The 24,566-nt window shown below is 39.8% G+C and overlaps 1 protein-coding gene across 1 annotated transcript in view; it reads right to left on the bottom strand.

Annotated features, from left to right (window-relative positions):
• DMD (dystrophin) overlaps positions 1–24,566 on the bottom strand; it is a 3,443,536-nt gene that overhangs the window by 1,926,754 nt on the left and 1,492,216 nt on the right. The window contains 6 exon segments of the mRNA XM_040424996.1: positions 4,087–4,260; positions 6,535–6,645; positions 11,939–12,100; positions 14,575–14,724; positions 16,299–16,433; positions 19,529–19,711. Coding sequence (XP_040280930.1) covers positions 4,087–4,260; positions 6,535–6,645; positions 11,939–12,100; positions 14,575–14,724; positions 16,299–16,433; positions 19,529–19,711 — 915 coding nt within the window.

The raw sequence follows: 24,566 nt of genomic DNA, 5'->3' as shown, positions 1-24,566 counted from the left end.
GATACATTGCAGTTTTTATGACTAGTAGTTGTAAGGGACAGTGAATTAGCAGTGTCAAACTTCATGCTACATAGAAGCCAGCATGTACAGTGGGGGAAATAATTATTTGACCCCTCACTGATTTTGTAAGTTTGTCCAATGACAAAGAAATGAAAAGTCTCAGAACAGTATCATTTCAATGGTAGGTTTATTGTAACAGTGGCAGATAGCACATCAAAAGGAAAATCGAAAAAAATAACTTTAAATAAAAGATAGCAACTGATTTGCATTTCATTGAGTGAAATAAGTATTTGAACCCTCTAACAAAAAAAGACTTAATACTTGGTGGAAAAACCCTTGTTTGCAAGCACAGAGGTCAAACGTTTCTTGTAATTGATGACCAAGTTTGCGCACATTTTAGGAGGAATGTTGGTCCACTCCTCTTTGCAGATCATCTCTAAATCCCTAAGGTTTCGAGGCTGTCTCTGTGCAACTCTGAGCTTGAGCTCCCTCCATAGGTTTTCGATTGGATTAAGGTCCGGAGACTGACTAGGCCACTCCATGACCTTAATGTGCTTCTTCTTGAGCCACTCCTTTGTTGCCTTTGCTGTATGTTTTGGGTCATTGTCGTGCTGGAACACCCATCCACGACCCATTTTCAGTTTCCTGGCAGAGGGAAGGAGGTTGTCGCTCAGGATTTCACGATACATGGCTCCGTCCATTTTCCCGTTTATGCGAATAAGTTGTCCTGTGCCCTTAGCAGAAAAACACCCCCAAAGCAAAATGTTTCCACCCCCATGCTTGATGGTGGGGACGGTGTTTTGGGGGTCATAGGCAGCATTTTTCTTCCTCCAAACACAGCGAGTTGAGTTAATGCCAAAGAGCTCTATTTTGGTCTCATCAGACCACAGCACCTTCTCCCAGTCACTCTCTGAATCATTCAGGTGTTCATTGGCAAACTTCAGACGGGCCTGCACATGTGCCTTCCTGAGCAGGGGGACCTTGCGAGCCCTGCAGGATTTTAATCCATTGCGGTGTAATGTGTTTCCAATGGTTTTCTTGGTGACTGTGGTCCCTGCTAATTTGAGGTCATTAACTAACTCCTCCCGTGTAGTTCTAGGATGCTTTTTCACCTTTCTCAGAACCATTGACACCCCACGAGGTGAGATCTTGCGTGGAGCCCCAGAGCGAGGTCGATTGATGTTCATTTTGTGCTCCTTCCATTTTCGAACAATCGCACCAACAGTTGTCACCTTCTCTCCCAGCTTCTTGCTAATGGTTTTGTAGCCCATTCCAGCCTTGTGCAGGTCTACAATTTTGTCTCTGACATCCTTGGACAGCTCTTTGGTCTTTCCCATGTTGGAGAGTTTGGAGTCTGCTTGATTGATTGATTCTGTGGACAGGTGTCTTTTATACAGGTGACTAGTTAAGACAGGTGTCCTTAATGAGGGTGACTAATTGAGTAGAAGTGTCTAACCACTCTGTGGGAGCCAGAACTCTTAATGGTTGGTAGGGGTTCAAATACTTATTTCACTCAATGAAATGCAAATCAGTTGCTATCTTTTATTTAAAGTTATTTTTTCGATTTTCCTTTTGATGTGCTATCTGCCACTGTTACAATAAACCTACCATTGAAATGATACTGTTCTGAGACTTTTCATTTCTTTGTCATTGGACAAACTTACAAAATCAGTGAGGGGTCAAATAATTATTTCCCCCACTTGTAAAAACTCCCTATATAGGCATCTTGTATTAAATAATAAAGACCCTGCATGAATTTTTGACAATTAATATTATTTTTAATTAAAACTCAACAGTACTCACTCCACATTTGGTCTGCAGAGTATAAGAGCTAAAGTGAAATGGCTTTTTAAACTCATCTCTATCCTAAGTGCTTGAAATAATTTACCCCTGGCTATGCTCACTGGACTCTTTAATGACCTCACAAACAAACAGATTAAATACACATTTGTTCTCTGCTGCTTCATTAAGCACAATAATTGAGAGATACGCTGGTTACAATTATAAAAAGGAATCCTAAAATAACATTCTAAACATGGGAAAATGATTGACTATGGATAAAAATGAGGAAGAAGATTGTGAAATTGACCACAGTAAACCCTATATATTTTGCTATTGTAACACTACAGAATACAGATGGAGCAAACACTCACTTGACATTTAATGTGTTAAATACACAGTTGCAGCAAGCTTTAAATTGAAAATATAACAAAAGCCATTGAAAAGGTCAGTTAAAGTTGGCTGTAACTTTGTATTTAGTGTACTATGTCAAGTTGAAGTTTGTTAAATCAGCAGATTGATCTCATAAATTAGTGGCGTTATAGTGATTGACCAGCTATCAACTAATCAAACTGCACTGGTGTACTTTTGAGAGACTTTCTGAACCTGGATTCAAAAAATGGGAGGAACAAAATATTTTTTTTATATACTTGCTTTATGATCCACTACTGAAATTGGCTTTAAAAACTGCATAAAAAACTGTGCAGTAAGGAGTTTATTGTGATTACCGGGCTCTATCATTCAAGATAGTATTGGCAGGGACCCTTATCTGGGCATGTACCAGTAGTAATAGGTCTTCTTCATTACAGCTCCTTGCAACTTCTAAGCTGTATGGCACTGTTTTAGGGCATCTATTAACTTTTGTGGGACCCTGCAATGTCTCTATAAGCCTCTGATGTCATCGGACGCTGTATTATGGAGATAAAGAGGAGAATAAGGGTGCTCAAGGCTCTGTAGTGCTGCTTCATATTATAAAAATGCTGTAAAATGCTAATAAATATTGTTACAATTTGAACTTCCTGAAAGTAGAAAATAGAGCATAAAGCATAAAATGGAATTATAATTACATAGTTTAATAGTTGAATTTTTTTTTCCTGGAAGGGACAGCATCTTTTTATACCTATCTAGTATCTGAGTTCCTTAGGAAGCTACAGACTTATCTTTTTGTTTTTCTATAGCAGAACATTGACTGCCACTAATATGGTGCAGATGTATTTATTCCTGTATTATGATAACTGTTTCATCCATATGTAATATAACTGTTAGCAATCAACTATATACTATATTATCGGCTCTATTATTCAGCAGCCAGGTATAATTATGCATATCTAACACAGTTAATATCTGTTAATACGTTCAAGAAAAATGAATAAATAAAAAATAAATTAAAGGCAAACTGTCAAGAGTGTTTGCATTGACACATAAATGTAGTTCACCTAATTAAAATAATGCTTTTCGTTTGTTGATTCAAGGCTCCGTTCTTGAGTTATGACCCTTTTTCCTAATATGAAAATTAGGTGTTTGGTGCAATAAGGTTGTCACCATTGTCCTTATTGCACCCAAGCTTCACTCCTTTCTGTGGCCAGCCCCTCACTCGCTGCTTTGACTGACAGGTTCAGGTAGTGGAAAAGCAGTGAACAGAGCAGAGCTGTGGTGCAACAAGAGCAACGGTGCTTTCATTAAACTAAACACTTAATTTGCATGTTAAAAATAAAAGGAGCATAATTTGGGAACAGAACAGAACAAAAAAAGTGTTTTTATCAGGTGAACTACAGCTATGTGTCTGTGCAAATAGTTGGATAGGGAGGTCGCTGGTAGAGATGAGCTAAGTTATTAAAAATTCAATTTGCCTGCTTCACCAAATTTTACAGACAATTTGCTTTGGGACGAATAACTTTGTCATGAAGCTTATTTCTTTGTAAATAGCGGGTGAAATGACAGGGAACGGTGATTGCACTGCCCCGTATCATTGAACCCCTCAGATGCCATGTTCATCGCTGATCGCTGGCATCTGAGATTAATATTAAGGCCTTTCAGGAGTTAATCATTAAAAAAATATAAATAAATTGTACTTACCTTATCCATTTGAGCTTGAAGAGGCCGCCGTGGCAATCTTTCTTGAAGATCCAGCTTGATGACACAGGGTCTTCAAGATAGCTGTGGTGGCCTCTTTGTGCTCAAATGAGTATGATTTTTATTTTATATTTTTACCGCCATTTCAGGGAAAATTGATTTGTTACAATGAAGCACAAGGAAATTCGGCTTTGCCTTTAAGTAAAACAAGTATAAAGGATAAATGGCACTTACCATACAATGGTCCAACTGAGTTTGAACATCATCCTGCTCAATACTCTTCATGTCCAAAATCGGTAATTCCAAGGTCACTTCATCTAGAATTCTTTTAGATTCTATAAGACGCTGCTCAAAGTTTGCTGGTTTCTGAAATAGTCTGAACTTCGTATAAACTTCCTGCAATTTTTTCTAAAAGTACAGAAAAATTGCATTAAAAAAGACATTAAACCTGCTATTTATTTATTAAATCAGTAATCACAACTACTAGTATATATATATATATATATATATATATATATATATATATAGAGAGAGAGAGAGAGAGAGAGAGAGAGAGAGGTAAATGTGTAAAAATATTAACTGGAAGTGAGACTGCATTATCTGATAGAGGAAATGTTTTTGGCTGCCATTATGAAACCAATAATTTTGAATTCCGCTCAGGAAGGAGTCATACTGTATCAGTCTTTGATAGAATTTATTCGGAAACACACTGGACCTGTCTTTACTTTTTTAGGGTTTAAGCAAGGTGTGTTCGATGTGTCCACCATTTTGCCAGATACACATGGTAAGGCTCCATTCACACATCCGCAGCGTGTTTTGCGGATCCACGGATCCGTTGATCTGCAAAACACGGACAACAGCAATGTGCGTTCCACATTTTGCAGACCGCACATTGCCGGCACTAATAGAAAATGCTTGTTCTTGTCCGCAATTGCGGACAAGAATAGGACATGTTCTATTTTTTTGCGGAACAGAAGTGCGGACCCGGAAGTGGGGGTCCGCAATTCCGTGTCCGGGCAGCACATCGTGCTGCCCCATAGAAATGAATGGGTCCGCAATTTCGTTCCGCAAAATGCGGAACGAAATTGCGGACGTGTGAATGGAGCCTTAAACTGATTGATTTTTTATAGAGTTCTATCACTGACATTATATTGACTGCACATGACAGCTGTAGTAACTGGTTTCAACATTGTACCTTTGAGGCCATTGATTGGCTGCAACAGTCATGTGATGTCAATATGATGCCAGCACTGTAGTCCTGTAAACAAAAACTGACAGGAAGGACTGAAATAGCAGCGCTGGAGTGCTGAGTTAACCAAAAGGGAAGTAATGCTTATTTTGTTATTTACACCAACCTCTGCCTGTGACACAATTGTTGCTAATCTCAGAAACCTCTCTAATTATGCTAAATGAGCATATTTTAAGCATGCTTTTTTGTCTTATGAACAGGTATTGTATTAAAGAGAATATTCTTTTAATTATATTTTCTATGACCCTCTAGTATATATTTCTGTCTAGTAGCATTTAATGAATTATTTACTTCCCATCTCCTAATGACACAATCTCAATGCAGAATTCTATTAAAACGCTTGGTGCATTTCCTTTTCAGTCCATTAACCAAATAATATAAACACTTCTGACATAGTTCTTCTGCCCATTTGTGCATAAAGCCCAGTTATTTGTTTCCAGTACCATGTCTGAAAATATTTAAAAGGATAGGTCATCAGCATCAGAATCGGGGGGGGGGGGGGGGGGGGGAAGATGTCCGACACCAGGGACAACACCCGGTTCTAGGAAAAGTTGTGAGAAGGTACCTTCTCAAACAACTGATGGGCGAATACTGGGTGTTGGACCCCCACCAATTAGATACTGGATTTAAAGGTTAAAAATCTTGTAAAACCACTTTAAGCCACTACCAAAACTTAAAAGGGTTGTCTGAGTTATTTTTTTGTTCTTTGTATGTTTCTAACTAGGCAAATGTAAGGATTTTACAATTTACTTATTTTATCTCCAGTTGCTGATTTCTCAGACTTCACTGATGTCAGCCTCTCTCCCTGCTCTTATGATGTTTCGTGCACAAGCCTTAGAGAGCAGATATGTGTCTGTGCACAAGACGTCACTGTGCTGCCCACACCCCCCTGGACTGCTGGCTGGTGCTTATTGCTCTCTCCCTGGATTCTTGAGGAAAAAACATGAACCCCATCAGCTGAACAGATTCAGGGCTGAAGGCTTTACTGAGTAGCTGCAGGCAGTAAGGAGACAAATGCTGGGCATAGGAGCTGACAGAGGAGATCTGCAGAGCATTGCATAAGAACAGGTAGGGGGAAGATCCTGTGTGTATCAGCAGTGTCATTGTACAGCTGGGACTTGTAGTCCTACACATACAACAGGCTGCTGAGTATCCTAGCAGTCAGACATGTCACTCAGGGCAGGATTTATATTCACTCCCTTCGTAGAGCAGGGGGAGGGACAGAGATTGTTGTTATTGCAGGTGAAAAAAGGGCAAGAAGAGAACCAGGGAAATAAAGAAATATATATATATTTTTTTTTGCCTAAAACTTGCTTATCTTAGTTATATATTGCTGCCCATCAGATTTACAGTGCTTTATTTTTTTTTCCATAACTTGGACAATCCCTTTAATAATATTAGTATAATAAAAACAATAATAATAATCATGTTACCTGTGCTATATCAATCTGTAAAAGAACCTTCTTAGACATTTCTTTTCCCTGGTTTCTTTTCTTCATTTCGTCCAAGCTAATTTCATGGCTTAATAGGTCAGACTGTATTTTCTATTGGAATGAAAATAGTTTTAATAGTAAGTTTAATGCATGGAACAGAAAACATTGTGAAATATGCTTCAAGCTTCTTTTAGATACTTTTTGTGGTGTTTTGTTCTGGCTTATAAAGTACAATATGAGGGTTCATTCACAAGACCGTATTTTTCTGTCTACATCTGTTCCACAATTTTTAAGATCGGATGTCGACCATCCATTTCAATGGGGCTGCAAAAGATACGGAGAGCACACCGTGTGCTGTATGCATCCACATTTGCGTTCCGTGGCCCCGCAATTTGCAGTCTGCATAAAACAGATACGGTCATGTGAATGGAACCTGAATCACATGTATTTTTTACACGTTTTTTTTTTAAACAGCAATTTTCATGCATTTTGACAAAAAATATATTGAGAAAACACTGAGGACAAATGCCAAATGCTAATTTTTATCTCGAATATCGGAACTTCGAGAATTCGAGAATATTTCAAATATAGTGCTATATATTTGTTTTTCTAATATTTGTAATTTTTTTCCATCTGAAGTCATGATTCCTCCCAGCTTCTTGCTTGTGGACCAATGAGTCATTGGCCCACAAGCAACATAAGCAGGGGGGAATCATGACTTCAGATGGAAAAAAAATGCAGAATATTCTAAAAAAATGAATATATAGCACTATTGCAATATATTCATTTTTTAGAATATTTGTCATTGAAGAATATGCTATAAAAAATTAATATATAGCAATAGTGCTGTATATTCGATTTTTTTAATATTCGTAATTTTTTTCCATCTGAAGTGAACAGTCATTGGCCCAAAAGTAACTTAAGCAAGGAGGAATGAAGTCTTCAGATGGAAAAAAACATGACAAATATTCTAAAAAACAAATATATAGCACTATATTCAATATAATGCTATATAGTCGTTTTTTAGAATATTCGTCATTTTTTTCCATCTTAAATGAACACTGAACACTGTTCACTTCAGATGGTAAAAAATTATGAATATTTTAAAAACGAATATATAGCACTATATTCTATAGTATTATACAGTTGCAAGAAAAAGTATGTGAACCCTTTGAAATTATATGGATTTCTGCACAAATTGGTCATAAAATGTGATCTGATCTTCATCTAAGTCACAACAATAGACAATCACAGTCTGCTTAAACTAATAATACACAAAGAATTTAATGTTACCATGTTTTTATTGAACACACCATGTAAACATTCACAGTGCAGGTGGAAAAAGTATGTGAACCTCTAGACTAATGACATCTTTAAGAGCTAATTGGAGTGAGATGTCTGCCAACTGGAGTCCAATCAATGAGATGAGATTAGAGGTGTTGGTTACAGCTGCCATGCCCTATAAAAAACACACACCAGTTCTGGGTTTGCTTTTCACAAGAAGCATTGCCTGATGTGAATAATGCCTTGCACAAAAGAGCTCTCAGAAGACCTACAATTAAGAATTGTTGACTTGCATAAAGCTGGAAAGGGTTATAAAAGTATTTCCAAAAGCGTTGCTGTTCATCAGTCCACAGTAAGACAAATTGTCTATAAATGTAGAAAGTTCAGCACTGCTGCTACTCTGCCTAGGAGTGGCCGTCCTGTAAAGATGACTGCAAGAACACAGCGCAGACTGCTCAATGAGATGAAGAAGAATCCTAGAGTGTCAGCTAAAGACTTACAAAAGTCTCTGGCATATGCTAACATCCCTGTTAGCGAATCTACGATATGTAAAACACTAAACAAGAATGGATTTCATGGGAGGATACCACAGAGGAAGCCACTGCTGTCCAAAAAAAACATTGCTGCACGTTTACAGTTTGCACAAAAGCACCTGGATGTTCCACAGCAGTACTGGCAAAATATTCTGTGGACAGATGAAACCAAAGTTGAGTTGTTTGGAAGAAACACACAACACTATGTAGGAAAAAAAGAGGCGCAGCACACCAACATCAAAACCTCATTCCAACTGTGAAGTATGGTGGTGGGGCATCATGGTTTGGGGCTGCTTTGCTGCGTCAGAGCCTGGACGGATTGCTATCATCAAAGGAAAAATGAATTCCCAAGTTTATCAAGACATTTTGCAGGAGAACTTAAGGCCATCTGTCCACCAGCTGAAGCTCAACAGAAGATGGGTGTTGCAAAAGGACAACGACCCAAAGTATAGAAGTAAATCAACAACAGAATGGCTTAAATAGAAGAAAATACGCCTTCTGGAGTGGCCCAGTCAGAGTCCTGACCTCAACCCGATTGAGAGACTGTGGCATGACCTCAAGGAAGCGATTCACACCAGACATCCCAAGAATATTACTGAACTGAAACAGTTCTGTAAAGAGGAATGGTCAAGAATTACTCCTGACCGTTGTGCACGTCTGATCTGCAACTACAGGAAATGTTTGGTTGAAGTTATTGCTGCCAAAGGAGGTTCAACCAGTTATTAAATCCAAGAGTTCACATACTTTTTCCACCTGCACTGTGAATGTTTACATGGTGTGTTTAATAAAAACATGGTAGCATTTAATTCTTTGTGTATTATTAGTTTAAGCAGACTGTGATTGCCTATTGTTGTGACTTAGATGAAGATCAGATCACATTTTATGACTAATTTGTGCAGAAATCCATATCATTCCAAAGGGTTCACATACTTTTTCTTGCAACTGTATATTTGTTTTTGACCCACACCTGTATTGATCGCTTAATATTCACATATTACGTGATCATTACCTTGCTGATTTTCCCCAAAAAAAAGAATGTACTGTAGAATATATCGAATATTCGAATTCGCAAATATTTGACGAATATTCTACAAAATAATCGCTAAATATTGCGAATTTGAATATGACCGCTGCCGCTCATCATTAGTGAGGGCAGGCAGAGTACGTACATATCTATAAAACAAGTCCAAGGTCAGGGAAGGTAGCTATCGATTAATAAGCTGGCAGCAGTCAGAGCAGACAGCAGATGGTCAAATTCGGTAAACAGGAAGATTTGGTACATAGGCATGCAGAAAGAGATAAGCACGCCTTCACTAGGACTAGACAGACTAGAATACTTAAAACTCAGGAATTATTTCCTAGAGGAAGGTGTTTTAAATACCCAAAGATGAGCAGCCATTCTGTGGTAGAGATTGCAATACTGGCCCTTTAAGAGCCAGGAGACCTGCCTGTCCTAAATGAACCAGGGAGAGGTCTATCCGCCTGGTGCTGGCTGCAGTCTCTGGTGTGGGATACTGAACTACAGCTACTACTGCAGCCTACCGTGTAAGACACTGAACTACAAGATAGGAGGTGATGCGGTGCCCGTGTCAGTCCTGAAAGACAGCGGTGGGCACAGACTGCTGCCATGATAATACTGTATAAAAAAATATTCTCATCTGTAGAATAAATTATATATTTATTGCTGCAATGTTTGCAAATATTTAACTATATGCAGCCTGAGGATGCATGAGGCCTGTAATGTGAATATTTTAAACTTAATTTAGGAGTACCTCTTCTATTTATCCATAATCTATCTATCTATCTATCTATCTATCTATCTAGCTATCATTTACTTTACATGCATTGCTATTATTATCATTGAGTTTTGTTACTAAGTCAGCATAACTTACTTTATACTGGTTAGTGAAAGCACTACCGCATTCTCACCACTTGATGGAGTAAGAAACCAACTAAATAAGAGTATTGTCTTCTGAATGTTCTATTACAATCTATACTGTAGTGCTATAGTTCTATACATTTCTAAGGCATTTAATGGTGGAGCTATATATGGAGCTATATCATTTTAGGGAGTTCCTTAATTTATTATGTTCTGATCCGTTAATCCCGTAAGAACATAGTCAAGACCTTTTCCCTTTTTTCACTCTCTACAGTCTGACAGTTATATGACACTGTTTGCGTCTCAATTTTTTTCTTCCATAGCAGTATTTTGGGGTAAAGAAACATCAGCAGTCTTCATATTCCATCATATTTGTCTGGAAAAATTGAGCACTCTGCTATATTATTCTTCCAGTTATTTTGACAGATACTGTGACAAAACCTAATGGACCATCTATAAATCTGTGGGATCCATTGAACCATTGCTGTCCATTGTAAATCCAGCATTACAGTATTTTATGTTTTTCTATTTCTATGATGTAAAATACAAATTATTAACCTTTTAAGGACATTATTAACCTTTTTATGACTTTTTTGTTTTTTACTCCCTGTTCCACAGAAGCATAGCTGTGGCAGACCTTGAGCCTTCCGAAGACCCAGGGCTGCCATAGCAACCGAACGGCTTCCTCAAAAGCCCATCCAGATGTTATGATCACAAATGACCATGGCATCTGATTGGTTAAATATCCTTGATCAGTGTTATCACCCATCATGGACATTTCTTTCGGGGGGCTGCTGGGCAAAACAGCAGGCACCTGCCATCTTGAGCTATATATGTACGGCACATGTCAATACGGGGTTAAATGTCTGCAAGCTAACACTATAATAAATGGAAATAATGTTTACAATTAATTATCATGAGTTATTATATATTAATGATGCTCATAATGAAAATGTATTTTTTATATTTTGCTGTTCTCCTTCCCTAGAATGTTAAAAATGCAGGAAAAAATGTCTGCATAAAGGAGGCCTTTATGCTTGTTGGCTATATGTAAAATTTTTGTAAAAAGGAATAAAAATAAGATGAGATCAGCATAATAAGCAAACAACCGACCCCATGTGTATTAGGAGCGAGTAACTTAGAGCTGATTGCACATTTAGCTTATTGTCTCATTCTGCAGTTTGGTTATGGAGACTGACTTTTTTCTTTCTACAGAATTTTTCATACTTTTTGTTGTGCTCTATGCACACAACAGTTTGCATGCTGCTTTGTATACTACACTCTGTAATTTCACAAAGGATGCAAGGTCATCTCACACACATAGCTGACACATCGTCAAATCTTATTAAGTAACCAAGGGATGACTCACAGGGCCATGCACAGTAATCAGCTTTACAGTGTGTGAACAATAGTCACTGTAGCAAAGCAAATTGTTTGCGAGTCTGAGTTAAATCGAATAGACACTTCATGGTGAGTATTTTTGGAACGGGGAATATTGAATTTTTCGGGTCTGTTCTTGATATGACCCTTGTCAATTGTGCATACAGGATAGAGGATGAGCTGATTTATCTACCAAGTAAAACTGCAGGCATCTATTGTTACCACCGATAAAGTATCATCTGCCATCCAAAATATAAATGTCTTCCTTCCAAACACTTTTTTGTTACATATTGGAAACATTTGCAGTAAGAGGTTAATAGAAATTTACCTGTGCTTCTTGTGGAACCTGTGCTGCATCAATTCTCTCTGAAATATAGCCTGTCAGTTGTTTGTCTGTGGTGCCAAGGGACTCTTGAATTAAGCGAATGGCTTTGTCAATCTCCTGGGCAGACTGAATACTTTGTTCAAGAACCTTTTGTCTCCTTACAGCCTGTGATGAAGAAAGGAATATGTTATTTTCTCATTCATCAAATTCATTTGCAGGGAAACACACATAATATAAGCAAACACCTTTTTATAAGATAAACTTCGGTGACTTTTGCCACTCATTCAGTCTGCCTCACAAATATTCTAATAGTAGTAGAAATCTTTAGTTAATTAGAGAAGTCATTTGAAGTGTGGGCACTGACTGAAGCCTTATTGCAGCCAGACTCTAAGGCACTGCTAAAATTGTTAAAAGGAAACCTCTTCTGAATGTTGTAATCTTCTGTTCTGAGGCCTATCCCACTTCTTCCTGATCTCATTATGTAGTTCAAGAGATTTTATGTACTGAGAATAGGGTCACGGTCACTCCGAGCCAAGCTCCAAGAGTAAGCTAGAGAATCGACTTACAGGTCCAAAAATACTAAGTGAAAACACTGAAGATGGCAGATGTCATTAAAACAATACCTAAAAATATTCAAAGAGCACCTAGTGCATTTATTATTATAAATGTAGTTAACAGGTTAGCATTCAGTTTGTTGGATGTTGCAGTATTAAGATGCACAAATACATAATGCAATATAGAGCTGCAAAGTCAAATAGAATTTAGTTTTACCATTTCAAATGGGAGATGTGTAGATGCACAAATTTAGCTGAAATATATAAAGTACAGTACATATGTGGCATATTCTCTTTGGCTCACCATGGCAAATACTGTATGTGTGTATAAGTATTGACATCAGTGTATTTAGTGGTTGGGGGAATGTTATCATGAGAATTTCTCTTGAGGTTTTGGGCCAGACTTCAAGCTATCATACATCAGTTTAGAAGTAAGATAATTGCCTTCTTGTTGGTAAACTTTAGGCGAGTTATAAAAAAAAAAAAGCAAACATGAAATTGATTAAATGGAAGGAGAGGATCTAAGAACAGTGTCCAGTATATAAGGATCTGCAGTTATACATAGTAGCCTATTGGTATTGTAACTCAATACCACCTCAGAGTGTCTCCTGCCCTCCTCTCAACCATTCTGCATGGGGATAGTTGACTATAATTGTATATCATACCTCCATTATCAAGTATGCAACTACAATCCTCCTGAACTCTTAGGACAACTGTCTGCACCAACGGAATAGGCTCCATCACTAATGACAGCATGATGTACTTCTCCTTTATAAATCTCTATTAGCCAATATATGATGAGAAATACACCAACTTGTAATAGTCTGAAAGACTATCACAATCTGTCAAAGAACTTACTGTGGGAGCATGTGTGACATGACTACATAGGGGAGAGGTTGGAAAAGCCTGGCTAGGTGGAATATGACTGTGACTGCTGTTGGCTTTTGTTGGGGGGTCTACTGAGGACAGGGGATAGTCTGGAAGGAGTGTTGCTGTCATTACAGCAACCTTGGAGGGTCTACTGTGACTACTAAAAGCTAAGTGTGTAGATAAACTATCAGGGAAGTAGAGAAAGTAAATTAATGTTATAACTCTCTGATGTAGGAATATTCTGCTTGCAGGTCGAAGTGGAGGATGGGAATAAGGACAGCACATCCTCAGTGTGGCATTTCTTCTTCACCCCACAGGAAATTTTGACCACAGCCATTTTTCAACAAAATGTATTATTTTTTTATTTTTTTAATGTTGCCAATACTGGTATAATCATATGATCATTGATTATGAAACAAAAAGACTGAGGGGGTCATTTATCCACTGCTCTGGTGGTGGATCCACTGAAGTTATGTAGAAGTGCCATCCTCTACATAACTTTCGTGCATCCGCCACCATTCTAAATCTACACCAGCTTCCTTGCTGGCATAGATTTAGAACATTTTCTACGCCTAAAACAGATGTAGAAAATGATAAATAAGACAGGCCTGGCAGATCTCCCCCTTCCCCGCTCAACCTAGTTCTAAAAAAGTCACAGATTTTGGGGCAAATGAGAGCAATTGTTCATATTTTTACCCTATGAAATTCAACTGAAAATGCAACATTTTGAAAATTTTGTCTGCCTTCATAGATCTCACCGATAATTTAAAGGGGTATTCCAGTTGTTAGAAGTTATCCTCTATCTACAGGATAGGGGATAACTATTTGATTGCTTGGGGTCCTACTGCTAAGACCCCCAAGATCACGAGAAGGGGACCTCCTATCCCCTGCTGTCCCCTGAAAAGAATGGAGCCACCGGTCGCACATGTGCATGGTCACTCTTTTAATTGCTTCGGGAGTTCTGGAGATACGTAGCCGAGTACCATAGAAATGATTGGAGTGGCCGATCCCATGCCCAATCAGCCACAGTTCATTTTCGGAGGCTGCAGGTGGTACGGGGAGCGATCGGTGGGGGTCCCAGCAGTAGGACTCAATACCAATCTAATAATTATCCCCTATCCTGTGAATAGGGGATAACTTCTAACAATGGAAATTTAAGTATAATTTTAAGTATAATTAGTAGCATTTTGTTAGTTTGTAACATTTACAGTTTACCTCCTGTTGTATTTCTTCCCAACGTGCATTGAACTTCTCCAGTTTTTCATTGATCAGTTCATCCATCACACCTCCATCGGTCAGTGTCTGAGCAAGTTCCTTAATTTGATTCCGATTGTCTTCTGGATGTTTCATGATTTTTTCTATGGACTGGATTTATATGTATAGGTGAATAAAAATTAGAACAAAAGCAGATTGTGTAATCATATAATCTCAAAATAAACTTTCCCGAAGTAATGTAAGGCTCTTCGTTCAAACATGTTTGGGATACTTTTAAAATGGTTCTTTCAGCTAAGCTTTCAAGAATGCTCCCATCTAATCATGGAGAATAGAGCTGTTGTCACTTAGCAGCCACTCTACTGTATTCTACGTTCAAAATTTGTCTATGAAAGCTGAACAGAACATGATCGAATTATCAAGGACTAAATTTCAATACTGGGGCCAAGGTTTATACTGCTCCACTCGGTGACTGATTTTATACTATACCACTTCATTGCAGGTTTTTCCTTGATGATTCGGTTCAAACTTCAAACTGTACTACTTGGTGACTAGATTTATGCTATACCCAGGGGCGTAACTACCATAGTGGCAGGCCATGCGACTGCAATGGGGCCCAGGCAAAGAGGGGGCCCAGTTGAGATCATCCCCTCTTCTACTGGGGATGAAAACTTGGTCAGGACTCTACCCTCTAAAGGAACAACTTTTAGCAAATGAGGCAGTGGACAAAATGGCCCAAGGTCATTGAAAGGGGTTTAGGCGGAAACCCTTCTGTCCTGTGTGTGGGGTCCTGACTTCTCTATGTAAGCCACTGGCTATACCACTGTTGATGACAAGGTAAAAAATTTACTTATTGTTGTGTATGTCACCTATAGGTGAGAGAATGGGTTATTTTTATATGAACTTTAATTGATGTTGAATAGTGAATTAGAGGCAGTTTGTCCGTTTAACCATCAATCCAAAAAATATATTGTCAACCCTTTCTGTTCCCATGTAATTAATTTTTTAAGGACCTCAAAGTGTCTCAAATGCACAAAACAGGAGGCATACTTCTACACACATTATATGGTGCTATGTATATTGTTGTAGTCTTTAGTGGTATAGGACCATGGGTGACAAATGCAAATGCTAGTAATGTTTTTAAAGGGGTTGTCTCACTTCAGCAAGTGGCATTTATTATGTATAGAAAGTTAATTCAAAGCACTTACTGTATTTTTATTATCCATTTTGCCTCCTTTGCTGGCTAGATTCTTTTTTTCCCATGGTTATGACCACCCTGCAATCCGTCAGCAGTGGCTCTGCTTGCACACTATAGGAAAAAGCACTAGCATATGTGAGCTCCCACTGTCTTGGCTACCACATAGGTTAGTGTTTTTTTCCTATAGTGTGCAAGCAGAATTACCACTGATGGATATGATGAAAAAATTAATCTGGCCGGCAAAGGAGGCAAAATGGATATAACAATGCATTAGTAAGTGCTGAAGACAACCCCTTTAATACTGTATTTGGTATTTATTTAACATGCAAAAAATATTTTTTCAATTTCCCAGGTAACATGAGAAGAAATCATTATTTGTCTTCAACATGAAATTTCAAGCAGAATCTCATTTTCAGCTTTCAAAAATAATTGACTTCGTCATTGTAGTTATTTAATTATACATTGCAATGACTTTAATTAAGCAACATAATTGGCTTGAGATTTTAATCAATATGTTTTCTTTACAAACCTTTAAGGCATGTGAAATCTCTTCTGGTGACCCTTTAGGTTGCTCAGTGTTTTTCAGCTTTTCTTCAGTTTCATCAATCCATTTGTTTTCAGCATCCAGGTATGATAATAGTTCTAGCCAACATTTCCATACCTCCTGTAGCAAATAATCATTTCATTATTTGGTTTATTTTAATTTGACTTCACCTAATAATAATCTTGTAATATTCATAGAACAGCCATTGTAGTATAGCATCAGTTACAATAAAATATATCAAATCACATAAATCTCTTTCTCAAATTCCAGACCACCTCTTTTGGAAAAACCCTTTTAATCTACAGTAGACCAGATTTTTCTGTGATAGCCCTTTTACTATAGAGTAGATTCAGACAGTCTTCAGACCCTTTCACTTTTTTACATTTTGCGGTGGCCTTATGCTAAAACAACAAAATAAATACGTAAATAAATACATATAGTGGGGAAAATAAGTATTTGATACACTAGCAATTTTGCAAGTTTTCCCACTTACAAAGAATGGAGAGGTCTGTAATTTTATTGTAGGTACACTTCAATTGTGAGAGAAAGAATCTTAAAAAAATCCTGAAAATCACATTGTATGATTTTTAAATAATTAATTTGCATTGTATTGCATGAAATAAGTATTTGATCACCTACCAACCAGCAAGAATTCTGGCTCTCACAGACCAGTTTTTCTTTAAGAAGCCCTTCTACTCTGCACCTGTATTAATTGCACCTATATAAAAGATACCTGTCCACAAACTCAATCAATCACACTCCAACCTCTCCACCATGGTCAAGACTAAAGAACTGTCTAAGGACACCCGGGACAAAATTGCAGACCTGCACAAGGCTGGGATGGGCTACAGGACAATAGGCAAGCAGCTTTGTAAGAAGGCAACAACTGTTTGTGCAATTATTAGAAAATGGAAGAAACACAAGATGACTGTTAATCTTCCTAAGTCTGGGGCTTCATGCAAGATCTCGCCTCGTGGGGTAAGGATGATTCTGAGTAAAACACGGGAGGACCTGATCAATGACCTGAAGATAGCTGGGACCACAGTCTCAAAGTTTACCATTAGTAACACAACGCCGTCATGGATTAAAATCCTGCAGGACATGCAAGGTCCAGGCCCATTTGAAGTTCAACAATGACCATCTGGATGATCCAGAGGAGACATGGAAGAAGGTCATGTGGTCAGATGAGACCAAAAAGACCAAAATAGAACTTTTTTATATCAATTCCACTCGCTGTCTTTGGAGGAAGAAGGATGAGTATGACCCCAAGTATATTGTCTCTACTGTGACGCATGGGGTTGGAGACATCATACTTTGAAGGTGATTTTCTGCAAAGGGGATAGGATGACTGCACCGTATTGAAGAGAGGATGGATAGGGCCATGTATTGCAAGATTTTGGCCAACAACCTCCTTCCCTCAGTAAGAGCATTGGAAATAGGTTGTGGCTGGATCTTTCAGCATGACAATGACCCGAAACACACGACAACTAAGGAGTGGCTTCACAAGAAGCATTTCAAGGTCCTGGAGTGGCCTAGCAAGTCTCCAGACCTGAACCCAATCGAAAATCTATGGAGGGAGCTGAAACGCAATGTAGCCCAGCGACAGCCCCAAAACCTGAAAATCTGGAGAAGATCTGTATGGAGGAGTGAGCCAAAATCCATGCTGCAGTGTGTGCAAACATGGTCAAGAACTATAGGAAACATCTGACCTTTGTAATTGCTAACAAAGATTTCTGTATGATCACTTGTTCTACTCTAATAGCTATGTACATAGGCTATTAACAGAGCAGAGAAAGTGTCTATTTTTGCTGCGAAAATGTAAAAAAAAATAATGAATTTTATGACAGTTACAATACGTTTTAATAAATATGGAAAGGTTTAGTTACACTTTAAAGAAAACAAATGGTTTATAGATTCCAGTTCAATACTTAAAGGTGTATTCCCATCTCAGACAATGGGGACATATACTAGCGATATGTCGCCATTGTCTGAGATGGGAATACAACTTTAATGCATACACAGTGCATACCATGTTGTAGATAAGTGTAAAGACTGCAGCGCTCACCTGTAAGATTTCTTGGGCAGCACAGACAAAAGACTCGGACGCAGTCATACCAAAGTTTCCAAAAATGTTTTTTAAGTCCAGCTTCCCATCACTGTACACACTGTACATATAATTGATGTCTGGATTTTATTCCTAATTAATAAAGAACTTCTTTTATGGGAAGCTGGATTTAACAAAAAATTTTGGGGGAAACAGTGCATACCATATATTGCAAACCATATCAAATGGTAAGTAAGAAAATTAAAGGAGAGTTTTCTATGAACTCACATTATTCTTGTGTACGGTTCTTTAGGAAATTCTATCCTTAGTACTCAAAATGAAACAATTTTTTATAAAAATAACCCCATATGTAATAATGTAGTTTAGAACTTTGACCTAGTACTTCTTATATCAAACCATCTCTTCTATTCCTTGACATAAAGAAGATGTCTAGAGGGATACAAATTAGTGTGGGCCTTAAAGGGAGCATATTATGGCCTCTTTAATCAAGAACAGTGATAATAATAATTTGGTTCAAAATATGAAATTCCAACCAAATACTTCACATTTTAAAGAACTTCTCTCCCTTGAACAAAATATCTTTTTGAAACTGCTTTATTGAACAATATATGGATGGACAGAGAAGTTGTGTCTTCATAATATTTAATAACCAACAGTACATTGGGCATAGATAGTATACTCTAGTTGTCTGTGTTAACTTAGGTTTTCAGAAATGGCCCAACTAGACACCTCTTATCTAAAGCAATATTAAGAAGTTAGAAAGTAGATTTTTCAGAACAGTCTGGTAATTTATTACCAGAAGAAAAGTATCTGAAAAGCTTGCAGCTAATTTTTTGCACCTAACTAACATAATTCAATTCAGGAGCCACAAACAAAATAGTTTGATGTTTGTACTGTATTTTGCTTTGAGTTATAAAGTACACAATAAAGCAGATCTCTATTATATTTCTTTATACAGCTCCAAAATTACAGCACTGGTTTCTAAGCTACTGTAGATGCTATTATTGTAATTTGAAACTCTGAATGTCTAGAAAAATAAACTTTTTTTAATTATATATGTGGCATGTGGTGCACTTTTCTTTTTGTATGAAAAAAATTTGCAATATCATGTTGATGACATTCCCGTAAATCCTAGAACAATTCAAATTACCTGTAGCGTTTCACACTTTCCATTTAACCTGCTGCATAGTCTTTCATAATTGCTGACTAAAATCTCCAGCTCTTTCTTCAAGGGCTCGTGGGCAGCAGATGGCACTGTTGCAATGACGTTCTTCACAGACTCTGTCAAGAGCTTCACTTTTTCTTGTTTCTGTATAGCGTCGTCTTTTGCCCTCTGCAAACAGCAAAAGTTATTTTTGAAAACAGAGCTAAAATTTGTTGTCAGAGACAGAAAACAAAAGTCATTGAGTAGGAATCAGTGTTGCTCCATACATTGTAAAAAGACAAAAATTCATGGAGCTTTAGGACTACTTCCAGTACAATATAGAACAATGTACTGATATAAAGTTTCTCTTAGACTAAGCCCTCATGCACACGGCCGTTGCTTTGGTCCGCATCCGAGCCGCAGTTTTTGCGGCTCAAATGCGGACCCATTCACTTCAATGAGCCGCAAAAGATGCGGATAGCACTCCGTGTGCTGTCCGCATCCGTTGATCCGTTCCGTGGCCCCGCAAAAAAAATATAAAATGTCCTATTCTTGTCCGTTTTGTGGACAAGAATAGGCATTTCTACAATGAGCCGCCCGTTCCGTTCTGCAAATTGCGGAAGGCACATGGACGACTTCCGTTTTTTGCGGATCCGCGGTTTGCGGACCGCAAAAAACAGAACGGTCATGTGCATGTAGCCTATAAGGATCAACCATAAAAAAATTCTAACTGCAAGTTGTTAACCTTCTTAATCAGATGTCTGGAAAAATAATATACCATGTACTAGTAAGTAGGGATGAGTGAACACCTGGAACTTCAGGTTCGCCGGGTTCGGCTGAACTTCGGCTCAAAGTTTGGGTTCAGGACCCGAATTTGACCCGAACTTCACCCCGAACCCCATTGAAGTCAATGGGGACCCGAACTTTTGGGCACGATAATGGCTATAAAATAGACATATACTGAACAAAAATATTAACGCAACACTTTTGGTTTTGCTCCCATTTTGCATGAGCTGAACTCAAAGATCTGAAACATTTTCTACATACACAAAAGACCCATTACTCTCAAATATTGTTTACAAATCTGTCTAAATCTCTGTTAGTGAGAACTTTTCCTTTGCCGAGATAATCCATCTTACCTCACACGTGTGGCATATCAAGGTGCTGATTAGACAGCATTAATATTGCACAGGTGTGCCTTAGACTTCCCACAAAAAAATGGCACTCTGAAATGTGCAGTTTTGCCTTACTGGAATGTTGGTCCACTCCTCTTCAATAGCTGTGCAAAGTTGCAGAATGTTGGCAGGAACTGGAACACGCTGTGGTATACGCCGATCCGGAGCATGTCCGGTGAGTATGCATTCCATGCAAGAACTGGGATGTTTTTAGCTTCCAGGAATTGTACAGATCCTTCCAATATGGGGCCGTGCATTATCATGCTGCAACATGAGGTGATGGTCGTGGATGAATGGCACAACAATGGGCCTCAGGATCTCATCATGGTATCTCTGTGCATTCAAAATGTCATCAATAAAATGCACCTGTGTTCGTTGTCCATAACATACACCTGCCCATACCATGACCCCACCGCCACCATGGGCCACTTGATCCACAACGTTGACGTCAGCAAACCGCTCACCCACACAAAGTCACACACCCTGTCTGCCATCTGCCCTGAACAGTGAAAACCCAGACTCATCAGTGAACAGAACGCCTCTCCAACGTGCCAGATGCCATCGAATGTGAGCATTTGCCCACTCAAGTCGGTTACGACTACGAACTGCAGTCAGGTCCAGATCTCGATGAGGACGATGAGCATGCAGATGAGCTTCCCTGAGATAGTTTCTGACAGTTTGTGCAGAAATTCTTTGGTTATGCAAACCGATTGTTGCTGCAGCTGTAACGGGTGGCTGGTCTCAGACTATCATGGAGGTGAACATGCTGGATGTGGAGGTCCTAGCCTGGTGTGGTTACACGTGGTGTGCGGTTGTGAGGCCGATTGGATATACTGCCAAATTCTCTGAAACGTCTTTGGAGACGGCTTATAGTATAGAAATGAACATTCATTGCATGGGCAACAGCTCTGGTAGACATTCCTGCAGTCAGCATGCCAACTGCATGCTCCCTCAAACATTGCGACATCTGTGGCATTGGGCTGTGTGATCAAACTGCACATTTTAGAGTTGTCTTTTATTGTGGGAAGTCTAAGGCACACCTATGCAATATTCATGCTGTCTAATCAGCACTGTGATATGCCACACCTGTGAGGTGTGAGGTGGGATGGATTATGTCGGCAAAGGAGAAGTGCTCACTAACACAGATTTAGACAGATTTATGAACAATATTTGAGAGTAATGGGTCTTTTGTGCATGTAGAAAATGTTTCAGATCTTTGAGTTCAGCTCATGCAAAATGGGAGCAAAACCAAAAGTGTTGCATTTATTATAAAATACATTTGTGAAGACTAAAAAACATTGGGTAATAGAAAATAGAATGCAAAGAAAAAGTGCACTGGAGTATAACAATGGCTGGGTGCGGCCGGTATACTTGTCTACTCAGCACAAGGTATTGACAAGTCCTGTGGGATCCATGCCTGTTTCATTTTAATGAACATGAGCTTGTCCACATTGGCTGTGGACAGGCAGCTGTGCTTGTCTGTGATCACCCCCCCCTCCATGCTAAACACACGTTCAGACAATACACTGGCCGCAGGGCAGGCCAGCACCTCCAAGACATAAAGGGCAAGCTCAGGCCATGTGCCCAATCTGGAGACCCAGAAGTTGAATGGGGCAGACCCATCAGTCAGTAAGTGTAGGCGTGTGCACATGTACTGTTCCACCATGTTGCTGAAATGCTGCCTCCTGCTAAGATGCTCCATATCAGCTGGTGGTGCTGGTTGTTGTGGCATGCTGACAAAGCTTTTCCACATTTTGGCCATGCTAACCCTCCCTTCTGAGGTGCTGGCGGTTTCCCAGCTGCGTTTGCGACTTCTTCCTCCTCCTCTGCCTTCAACTTCCACTGAGCACTCGCTGTCAGGTGGGAATGCCATCAGCAGCGCGTCTACCAGTGTGCTCTTGTACTCGCGCATCTTCCTATCATGCTCCAGTGATAAAATTAAGGATGTCACATTGTCCTTGTACTGGGGATCCAGCAGAATGGCCATCCAGTAATCAGCACTGGTTAGAATGTGGGCAACTCTGCGGTTATTGCGCAAGGCACTGCAGCATGTAGTCGCTCATGTGTGCCAGGCTGCCCAGAGGCAATGACAAACTGTACTTTGTGGGAGATGTATTGTCTATGTCCTCTGTATCCCCCCAGCCACGCTCCAGTGATGCCCATGAGCTGCTTTGGCTGCCACCCTGCTGTGAACACGGTTATTCCTCCTCATCATCCTTCTCCTCCACATCTTCCAGAACTGTGCCCTGGATGGACAGTTGTGTATCTGGCCTCTGGTGCAGGAACTCACCCTCTGAGCCACTTGTGAATGACTGACTTGATAACCGTGGAAATGATCCGTCTTCCTTCTGTGCCACATACTCTTCCATCATCGCCCGAAGTGTTTTTTAAAGGGGACATATAAGTGGGATAGTAATGCTGAGGTCAGCGTCATCGGCACTGGCCATGTTGGTGGAGTACTCGAAACAGCGCAACACAGCACACACGTCCCGAATGGAGACCCACTCATTGGTGGTTAAGTGGGGCTGTTCCGAAGAGCGACTCTCCAGTGCATGCTGCAGCTAAAACTCCAGTATCGCTTGCTGCTGCTCGCATAGTCTCTCCAGCATGTGCAAGGTGGAGTTCCACCTTGTGGGTACATCGCATATGAGGCGGCAAGCTGGAAGGCCAAAGTTACGCTGCAGTGCAGACAGGCGAGCAGCAGCATAGTGAGAATGCTGAAAGCGCACAGAGATGACCCTCACTTTCTGCAGCAGCTCTGACATATTGGGGTAATTTTTTAGGAACCTCTGCACCACCAAATTCAGCACATGCGCCAGGCAAGGGATGTGCGTCAAACCAGCTAGGCCCAGAGCTGCTATGAGATTTCGCCCGTTATTGCACAGCACCAGGCCAGGCTTGAGGCTCAGTGGCACCAGCCACTCATCGGTCTGTTGTTCCATGCCCATCCACAGCTCCTGCGCGGTGTGTTTTTTTTCCTCCAAACAGATGAGTTTCAAAACACCCTGCTGTCATTTCCCCCTTGCTGTGCTGAAGTTGAAGGTGAAGGTGTTACGCTGATCAGATGAGGAGGAGGCAGAGGAGGCAACAGGTGGCAAAGAGAAACATCCTGCAATCCTTGGAAGCGGAAGGACATGCAAAAAACTGTGATCCGCCTCAGGCCCAGCCGCCACTGCATTTACCCAGTGTGCAGTTAGGGAGATATAACATCCCTGCCCATGCTTACTGGTCCACGTATCAGTAGTAATGTGGACCTTGTCACAGATGGCGTTGCGCAGTGCACACCTAATTTTGTCCATCACTTGGTTGTGCAGGGCAAGGATGGCTCGCCTGGAAAAGTAGTGGCGGCTGGGAACCACATACTGTGGGACAGCCACTGCCATAAGGTTTTTAATAGTCTCCATCTCCACCAGACGGAATGACAGCATTTCAAAGGCCAGGAATTTTGAAATGCTGGCATTCAGGGCCAGGGATCGCGGGTGGATAGGGGGGTACTTCCTCTTTCACTCCAGTGTTTGGGAGATGGGCAGCTGAACTCTTCCATGGCAAAGTGTGGAGATGCTTGAAGATGGTGACGAAAGTGGTGGCATTGCTGCCACATCCTCTGTTTGCTGGGTGGCAGGTGCCACTGTCACTCCAGAGGGGGAGGAAGAGGCCGAAACTGCAGCAGAAGAGAGAGCAGGAGGACCCTGAGATCTTTCATGGTTTTTGAGGTGTTTACTCCATTGCAGTTCATGCTTTGCATTTAGATGCCTGGTCATGCAGGTGGTGCTCAGGTTTAGAACATTTATGCCTCACTTCAGGCTCTGATTGCAAACCACTCCCGTCTTGTCAGCACATTGTCTGAAGAACTGCCACCCCAGGGAACT

Source organism: Bufo bufo, chromosome 3 (genome assembly GCF_905171765.1).
Source record: "Bufo bufo chromosome 3, aBufBuf1.1, whole genome shotgun sequence".
NCBI classification, from domain to species: domain Eukaryota; kingdom Metazoa; phylum Chordata; class Amphibia; order Anura; family Bufonidae; genus Bufo; species Bufo bufo.
Note: the sequence above shows the minus strand (reverse complement) of the source record. Positions and strands in the feature narration are given on the sequence as shown.